Consider the following 10,000-nt stretch of genomic DNA (forward strand, 5'->3'; position numbering starts at 1 on the left):
TCATGTGTTCACTTGTATCATGTGTTCACTTGCTCCACATGTTCACTAGCACCATATGTTCACTTTCAGCACGTGTTCATTTGCACTACATGTTCACTTGCATCACATGTTCACTTGCATCATGTGATCATTTGCATCACGTGTTCACTTGCTTCATGTGTTCACTTGCATCATGCATTCACTTACTTCATGCATTCACTTGCTTCATGTGATCATTTGCATCACATGTTCACTTGCATCACATGTTCACTTACATCACATGTTCACTTGCTTCATGTGTCCACCTGCTTCATGTGTTCACTTGCTCCATGTATTCACTTGTTTACTGCATTCACTTATTTAATGTGTTCACTTATTACTAAGTGTGGAAACATGGTTGATAGAGTACTCAGCTCGCAATCATAAGGCCATGAGTTTGATTCCCAGCGGCACATTGTGTCCTTGAGCAAGACACTTTATTTCCTACTGCGCCAATAACAACTAAATGCAAGCAAACGCCTAGGCTGAGTTGACAATCATACTGCTTAAGTCCTATAGTCATTTATATACAAACAAGGTGCATGGCCCAGTGATTAGAGTATTGGGCTCTCAATCATAAGGTCACGATTTCAATTCCCAGTCAAGGTAGTACATAATTGTGCAAAACACTTCATTTTACATTGTTTTACTAAAAATGAGGTTAACCTTGTCATGGACTAGCATTGATCAACCCAAGGCTCTTGTAGAAGACACTTGTTCTTGGTACCACACAGTGGAATCAACCCCAAAGCCTCATGGCTGCAAATTATACTTAGTAAAGGTAAAAAAGGTAAAATTACCTTTTCAAACCATGCCAACTCACAAGGGCCGGTTTCCAAGTTTCTATGGCGTATATATTCCCCACCTGGATGGGATGCTAGTCTGTCGCAGGATTACTCATTTTTGCCAGCTGAGTAGACTGGAGCAACGTGAAATGTAGTGTTTTGCTCAAGAACACAACACGCAGCCCAGTCCAGGAATTGAAACCACAATCTTACGATCATGAGTCCAACACCCTAACCATTAATCCACATGCCTCTACAAAAGTATACTTGACCACTCAGTCATGCCTATATCATCTTTAATGATTCACAACAACAGCAAAGACATGAAAAATAACCAACTTGACCATCATGACCACCACCAAAAATAACAGTCTGTCTATGTGTTACATACCTGGTCAGTCACCTTTTTAGGCAGTACACCATGTAAAAGATCAAATATACAAGATACTTGGTGACCATCAGAAACCCCAAAGAGTTTTGCCTCGACTGGTGCAACATCATCTGGCCAGGCAGAGAGTAAAGACACAAGTAACTGGCGAGAGTAGAGAACAACAATGGCTCTGGTCAGCTGAAGCAGGTAGCTGTCCGACACACGGCTCTTGTGTTCCTTCTGCAACAGTTCAGCACTCTTCTTGTGCCGTTCTTGTTCAATGTCATTCTGAACTTCGTCTGGCAGCGTGATCAGGTCTTCGAAACAGTGTGGCACTTCTTCTGTGGTGCAGCTTGTCAAACTTGAGAGGAATAAAAGAATGAAACGAATTAGGACGGGGCAGAATAGAATGAGATGGAATGATACAGAAGAGAATAGGACAGGATAAAAATGAATGGGAAGAAGAAAGAATAAAATACATTGGATGTAGAATGGAATAGAATAACAGAACACATTAGAATAGAATAAAGAGAATATGAGAGGATAGAACAGAACGCTGAGCCAAGTAAAATCGTTGTCTTCCACACATACAGGCTTATCTTTTCAGGTGCCAGTGCTACTTAAAAAGTACCTGTGCCAGGTACTATGGTGGTGGTGGTAGTAGTAGTAATGTGGTGAAGAGTAGTGGTGGTGGTAGCAGTAAAACTATATAATGTGGTGTGTTGTAGTTGTGTTGTCAGTAGTACAACAGTATATGATTATACAGTAGAGACAGTTGTAGAACAGTATACCAGGTTGAAGGTGGTGGTGATAGTGATGGTGGTAGTAGTAGTAGTAGCAGCAGCAGCAATAAAAGAGAGAGAGAGAGAGAGAGTGAGCAATGTTGTGATACTCACACTTCTTTGATTCCTTTGAATTCCAAGAATTGAACCCCAGAATCTATTGTTTGGTCATTACTGGAGGTTGGTAAGATGTCATCAGAGGAGGTCAGGGGGTCAGTCGAAGAACTGTAGAGGTAAAAACAGGGGAGAAGACAGGGATTACAAAGGTTTATATGGGGAGTAAAATAAGGTGGGTTGAACGTTTGCATAGAACTGAACACCTTTTCATAAAATATATCCATTTCACTCAAATGATTATATCAGTGTGCAAGCATAGTACAAATAAATTATTCTTAAACAAGAATATTATTGGCAGTGACTTCAAAGTTTCAGCCAGTTAAGCCATCATCAGACAATAGCTTAACCACCAATAATATTATTGTTCAAGAATAAGGTGTGTGTCTGTGTGTGTATATATATATATATATATATATATATATATACATATAGTGTACTGTTCCATGATGGTAAGATCAGCAAAAAAAGTACTCCATTTGGTGAGAGATAAATATTATCTAATAAACACATATGGTTTTTTTATGTGCTACTGTTAGTTTCATGTGCTGAGAGCATATCAAACATTGTTTTATAACATGTCTGGTGTCCCAGCACAATCATCAGACACCGTTCACATGGCATAACAAACTAAATATATGTGGTAAGTAGCTTGCTCACCAACCACATGGTTCCGGTTTCAGTCCCACTGTGTGGCACATTGGGCAAGTGTCTTCTACTGTAGCCTCTGTGTCACACTGAATCTCCCTGAGAACTATGTAAAGGGTATACATGTCTGTGGAGTGCTCAGCCGCTTGCATGTTAATTTTAGGAGAAAGCTGTTCTATTGATCAGATCAACTGGAATTCTTGACATTGTAACCAACAGAGTGCGTGTTTTTTTTATTTTTTTTTTATTTGGCTGGTACTTTATTTGTTGACCCCTGGAGGAATGAAAAGCAAAGGTGACCTTGGTGGATATGATCTTGAGACATAAAGAGTAACAAGTACAATAGCTACACACTGACCTGTCTTCAGCTTTCTTGGATAAGAAATTTTCGACAATAACTTCAAAGGAGTCTGTCTGATGGAATGGGTGCTGAAATGAGGAAAAGACAATTCAACTCAAGTCATCCACACACATATATTTCTCATATACAGGACAATACAACACAATGAAGGAGCCACTATAGAGTCGTCTGACATTCTAGAAATATTATAGAACTTACTGTATTTTCTATGTCTGATAAGTCAGCGAGTACAAGTTTCTCAACTTTCACACTGCTTGCATCTGGGATATCTATGTCCTGCAACTGTCTACTCTGGGATTCCATGCCTCCAAATTTCGGGGACTTTTGGCTTGCTTTCTTGGCATTGTGGATGGAGTTAGATTTCGTCATATATTGCAGCAACATCAACAACTTTAAAAAAAAAAAATCAAGAAATAAATAAACAAACACAAAAATAAATATCTTTAAATAAAAAAAAACAGTTGTTTTTCTTAACTTTCACCTCCTCCCATTAAATTAAATCAGCTCCCACAACCACTTTCTATTGGCCAGTAAAAATAGAATGTGTACTACATCATATGAAATGTGGAGAATTCCAGATAGTACCCTACTATCTGGCAGAAATGTTAGCACGCCGGGCGAAATGCTTAGCGGTATTTCGTCAGCCGTTACGTTCTGAGTTCAAATTCCGCCAAGGTCGACTTTGCCTTTCATCCTTTCGAGGTCGATTAAATAAGTACCAGTTACGCACTGGGATCGATATAATCAACTTAATCTGTTTGTCTGTCCTTGTTTGTCCCCTCTATGTTTAGCCCTTTGTGGGCAATAAAGAAATAAGATAGTACCCTACTATCAAAACCAAGTTAACTCAGTCTCCATGTCTCAAGTACACATGCACCAAAACAGTTCCCGTACTGTAACGGTTAATAAAGGTTTTTGATATAGTCTCACAGCTACATGTTCGAGGGAGGTAGTGTAGTTGATTCTATCGATCCCAGTACTTTATAAGGCTATAGTAATAGACACTTGCTCAAGGTGCCAAGTAGTGGAACTCAACCCAGAACCTTGTGGTTAAGGAGAAAACTTACCACATAGCCACACCTAAAAGTCCAAAAACAAGAACAATAACAGAATATAGAAACGTTCTAACCTCCAAGTCTTTGAGTAACCATTGTTTACTGAGTCCAGTACCCTGACTGGCAAGATCCACAAGACACTGGATTAGCGCTGGATCATAAACATCTTTCACAAAGAGAGCACTAAGATTGGTGAAGATTTGGTAGAGAAGTTTTTGTAACAAAGCCATTACCCAGGTGAGATCCATACAGAGTTTCTTTTTGTCTGCAACAGAAAACAAGAATTTACAGGTATTTTAATGTAGTCCTCAGAGAGATTCAGCATGGCACAGAAATGTAACAAGGTTGGCTCTTTGAAATACAGGTACAACTTATTTTTACCAGCTGAGTGGACTGCAACAATGTAAAATGCAGTGTCTTGCTCAAGGGCACAATGCACTACCAGGAATTGAACTCATGACTTTTACAATCATGAGCTGAATACCCTAACCACTGACCGATACAATGTTGCTTCTTTCAGTTTCCATCAACCAAATACACTCACAAGGGTTTGGTTGGCCTAGGGCTATACAAGAAGACTCCTGCCCGAGGTTTCATGTAGAGGGACTGAAATGTGAAACCATGTAATTATGAAGCAAAACCCTTAACCATGTAATTATGCCTGCCCCTGGGGAAAGATGGAAGAAAATCATAGAAAATGTAAAGAAAGAAAACATCAAAAAAAAAACACTACAAAAGACAACTTACCCTTGAAAATTTTGCACAATTGTTTTATTAAATTAATAACGAGTTCAATGAATTTGTGTTCACACCTGGATATGTCAATGCCCTCGTTAACGACTGAAAAACTGTCATCATCTACCTGTAAGAGATGAAAAACAAAGATGAAAGCCCAAACAAGTGTATTTAGGATCACATTATCTAGATTATCCATTGTTTTTTAATTTTTGTAGCTGTGTAAGAGAAGTGCTAATCTCTAACTGTGGAAGGAACCTGTGGAAGAGGTAGACCCAGGAAGACACGGGACGAGTTAGTGAAGCATGGTGTTTGAACACTGGGCTTCAGAGGTGATGACAAGCGACTGGGGCCTTTGGCGATATGCTGTGCTTGAGAAGACTCATCAAGCTAAGTGAAATTGTAATCGTGACCAATGTTGGTGACAAGTAAAAGGCACCCAATACACTTTGTAATGTGTTTAGTGTTAGGAAAGGCATCCGGCCATAGAAACCATTCCAAATCAGAATGGAGCCTGGTGCAGCTCTCCAGCTTACCAGTTCCAGTTAAACCATCTAACCCATGCCAGCATGGAAAGTGGATGTTATATGATGATGATGATGATGATGATGATGATGATGATGATGATGATGATGAAGATAGTGTGTAATTTTGAGGGATGCTTGGCTGCTATTTCTAGCAGGTAGTGAGACCACATATAGCAATGGTTCTCAAGCTTTTTAATATATCCAGGTCAGATCTAAAACATGGATTTGTTTAGGAGACCCACACCAAAAAAAACGTAAAACACAAGTCAATTAAATAAAAATCTATTATATTTATAGAGGGAAGACTATTGGGGGCTATCAGAAGGATGCTTGAGGGCCACATGTGTCCATGAGAGTCACAGTTGAGAGCTGTTGACATAGAGGCTCCCTCTATTGGCTTGACTAAATGCCATTGTAGATTCTGGTGGTTTTGGATGTAATTTGAGTATGATGAGGTAATCATTAGAGTTGAGTCTGGCTGACCCTCTGGGTCATTACAAAATGCATACAGTTTAGGGGTCTGTGTAGGAGTGTGAAGGTCAACCGGACCAAACCGAATAAGAATAAACACCACATCTCTTCATGCTAAAAGTTAAGGTAGGATTTTAACCAATCAACAAGCTCAGAAAAGTAACAATTAACATATGAATAAGCTGCACTAATCTACTCCATGTCACACTCCACTCCACACCAGACTCCATGCTGCACTCCACACCACACTGCACTCCACACCACACCACACTCCACGTCACGCCACACACCACACCCTACATCACACCACAACACAATCCACATCATGCCACACTCCACATCATGTCACACTCTGCATCACGCCACACTCCATGCCACAGCACACTCTTCCTCGCGCTGCATCGCACCACACTCCGCATCATGCCAGACTCCACATTACATTGCACCACACTACACTCTGCATCACACTACGCCCCACTCCACCACACCATGCCATACCACACTCCACTCCATGTCACACCGCATCCCATTCCATTCCACACGACACTCCACTACCACTCCAAATACTTACACAGTGCACCTTCTTGCTAACCACATCAGCAATCAGTGTCTGACGTTTTTCACAGTAAGTTTTCAGTACAATTCCAGGTTTCTCCTTCTGACCATTCCAACTGTAGTGAATTAATGAGCCTATGGACGGAATCTGTAAAGAGGAGTAGACGGAGAGAAATAGTCAGACAGAGATAACATGAAAGATGGAGATAAAGAAACTGACAGATTGAGGTTCAACAAAAGAGACATGGGTTGGCATGGGTTGGAAGGATTTGACAGTAGCTGGATAGGCAGAAGACTGCACCAGGCTAATAATCATTATTATTAAATCTGTGTTTGTTTTGATATCAAAATTGAAGAAATTGGCCTTGTTTGTAAAAGAGCTGGGTTTGCACCCTCTAAGCAAGTTTCGTTCTTGCACTTTATGGTCAAGTGCAACCAATGGATGTACAGAAATAAACAGATGAGAAATGACAATAAAAGGTGGCAATGATGATAAAAGTGATATGTGCACACTTACGTGAGGGAATCCTGTCAGTACAAACATGCAGAATAAAACCAGTGGGGTACCTTCCTGCAAGTGGAAGAAACAAAAACATCAGTTTTAGGAACAAGCAAGATAACAACAGAGTTTGATTAATCCTTTTGATACCCACCTACACAAGACCACCCTTGGTCCGACGGCAAAAAACTTCCTATTCTGAAGTGGTTTAAATCAGGGGTTTTCAAACTTTTTGACTTTATATTTCAGGCTTTACCTTAGGGACCCCCTTATAAACGCTTATGAAATTTATACATAAATATTTGCTTAAAATAACATATTTTTACATTTATTTATTTAACAGTATTTAACAAATAGGTTTATTGTCAATTAAAAGATTTCGATTAAAAAAACATGTATAAAATCAAATTGCCCATAAAAAGTATTTGCTGTCCGCAGACCACAGTTTGAAAACCCCTGGTTTAAATTATGTAAACAGTCAGACAGACATACTTACTCACACACAAACACACACAAAACACACACACATAGACAAAAAAAACACATGCACACACTCAAATACACACACACATATGTGCACAATGGGATTTGTACAGTTTCCATCTACCAAATTCACTTACAAGGATGTGGTTGGACCAGGGCCATAGCAGAAGACACTTGCCCAAGGTCTTGCACAGTGGGACTGAACCAGAAACCACAGAGTTGAGAAGCCAACTTCTTAACCACACAGCCATGCCTATGCTTACACAAAAACTAAAAACAGGATGGTCACAGATGAAATGCTTTTGACCAAAGGTCATCTACTGTATCACAACTGACCTGGCGTTCAACAACAACAACAACAGCAACAACAATCGCAATAAAAGAAAATTGTACTATAAACATTACATACAGGATTTGAAGCAAGCTTCTCAAAGAGTGGTGAGATGCACTCATAGAGGCAGTTAACCACCACCGGGTTCCACTGTTCAGTCTTGTTCAGCTTTTGTATCATACAAGCAATTGTGCACGCTTGTTGCGTGTTTCCACTGAAATAGAAAAAGAAGATCAGAAAATTCAAGTTCACTTTACATGCTCTGTTAATATGTTAAATCAGTGGAGGCGCAATGGCCCAGTAGTTAGGGCAGCGGACTCGCGGTCATAGGATCGCGGTTTTGATTCCCAGACTGGGCGTTGTGAGTGTTTATTGAGCGAAAACACCTAAAACTCCATGAGGCTCCAGCAGGGGATGGTGGCGAACCCTGCTGTACTCTTTCACCACAACTTTCTCTCACTCTTTCTTCCTCTTTCTGTTGTGCCTGTATTTCAAAGGGGCCAGCTTTGTCACACTGTGTCACGGCGAGCTGGCAGAAACGTTAGCATGCCGAGCGAAATGCTTAGTAGTATTTCATCTGCTGCTACGTTCTGAGTTCAAATTCCACCAAGGTCGACTTTGCCTTTCATCCTTTCAGGGTCGATTAAATAAGTACCAGTTACACACTGGGGTCGATGTAATTGACTTAATCCCTTTGTCTGTCCTTGTTTGTCCCCTCTGTGAGTAACCCCTTGTGGGTAGTAAAGAAATAACACTGTGTCACGCTGAATATCCTCGAGAACTACATTAAGGGTACACGTGTCTGTGGAGTGCTCAGCCACTTGACGTTAATTTCACGAGCAGGCTCTCTCTCTCTCTCTCTCTCTCTCTCTCTCTCTCTCTCTCTCTCTCTGTGATCATATTTCTCTTTATGTGGATGAGGGATCAGAATGAATTTAAGTCAGTCATATTCAATTAATAAATTGTAATATCTCCCTCTTTTTTCTCATTGTGTGTGTATGTGTATCTCTCTCTCTCTCTCTCTCTCTCTCACATGCCAAAAAGTAGTCACTAAATCAGCTGCACCCAACTATCACATTCCAGTCGTGGATATATCAAAAGTGAGACAAGATGGTCATGGTTGGAGCACTTTATAAACACAGATGCACATGACTGAGCAAGCATAGATTCATTCAAACAACGTGACACTGAGAATTGAAACTCACTATTCAACATTACAGGCACCTTGGTGAAGAAGGAAATTGATCATTTTCTCGCCAACCTTTGCTGTAGCAGAAGGGAAGTCTGGGAGATCACCAGCCAGGGATTCTATCGATTCATCAGCACACTGAGAAAGAACAAGAGAAAGAACAAGAAAGGAAAACAGATCAGAAAATTTAAGAAAAATTAGGAAAAATTAAACAGAATTCATTCATAAATGGCTCTTGTGGAAAATGAAGAGCCTTTAAAATATTAAGATTAGTGGTTAAAACAAGCAAAATAGTAAACCAACACATTCTCTTTGACTTTTTCCATCTCTTTCTCTTCACCACCGCCACCATAACTATCTCTGCTGCCACCATCACCACCATTAAATAGACCTCATTTAGCCATGAATGACTGTGGGATTGCACCCAGAAAGTTCTCCTCCTAAGCACAAGTCTGGGCAAGGTTGTTTATGGAAGACCAACAGTCGCCCATGCATACCAGCCTCCCCTCTTCACGCCACTGATCTTATCCAAAGGCTCTGGCAGGGGGTGATAGCAAACCCTGTCATACTCTTTAATCACAGCTTTCACTCACTCTTCCTTCCTATTTCTGTTGTACCTGTATTTCAAAGGGGCCAGCTTTGTCACACTCTGAGTCACGCTGAATCTCCCCCGAGAACTACATTAAAGATACACGTGTCTGTGGAGTGCTCAGCCACTTGCATATTAATTTCATGAGCAGGCTGTTCCGTTGATCGGATCAACTGGAACCCTCATCGTCGTAAGCAACGGAGTGTCACATCATAATAGAAAACACTTGAGAGATTGATAGAATAAGTAACAGATTTAAAATGTAAAGTACTAGGGATTCCTCAAAGCAGGGTCCCAGCATGGCCGCAGTCTAATGACTGAAACAGACAAAAGATGGACAAAATGCCATGAAACATTTTGTCCAGCATTTTTAACAGTTCTGACAGCTTGCCACCTTACCAAGCAAACACTAACACTAAAAGACTATACATAAATAGTTGACTAAAAGAACTTAAAAGCAGACCCTTAAGATGGTTGCAGTCTAATGA

The 10,000-nt window shown here is 40.3% G+C and overlaps 1 protein-coding gene across 1 annotated transcript in view; it reads right to left on the reverse strand.

Moving 5' to 3' along the window:
- The window catches only part of LOC106871052 (zinc finger ZZ-type and EF-hand domain-containing protein 1), a 75,675-nt gene that overhangs the window by 7,317 nt on the left and 58,358 nt on the right, over positions 1-10,000 (reverse strand). The window contains exons 56-65 of the mRNA XM_052973449.1: positions 8,940-9,061; positions 7,813-7,948; positions 6,939-6,992; positions 6,438-6,569; positions 4,881-4,995; positions 4,208-4,398; positions 3,277-3,468; positions 3,076-3,146; positions 2,070-2,180; positions 1,195-1,534 (exon numbers count right to left, since the gene is read on the reverse strand). Coding sequence (XP_052829409.1) covers positions 1,195-1,534; positions 2,070-2,180; positions 3,076-3,146; positions 3,277-3,468; positions 4,208-4,398; positions 4,881-4,995; positions 6,438-6,569; positions 6,939-6,992; positions 7,813-7,948; positions 8,940-9,061 — 1,464 coding nt within the window. The remainder of the gene's footprint in view (positions 1-1,194; positions 1,535-2,069; positions 2,181-3,075; positions 3,147-3,276; positions 3,469-4,207; positions 4,399-4,880; positions 4,996-6,437; positions 6,570-6,938; positions 6,993-7,812; positions 7,949-8,939; positions 9,062-10,000) is intronic.

The sequence above is a fragment of the Octopus bimaculoides genome, chromosome 15, assembly GCF_001194135.2.
Source record: "Octopus bimaculoides isolate UCB-OBI-ISO-001 chromosome 15, ASM119413v2, whole genome shotgun sequence".
Lineage (NCBI taxonomy): Eukaryota > Metazoa > Mollusca > Cephalopoda > Octopoda > Octopodidae > Octopus > Octopus bimaculoides.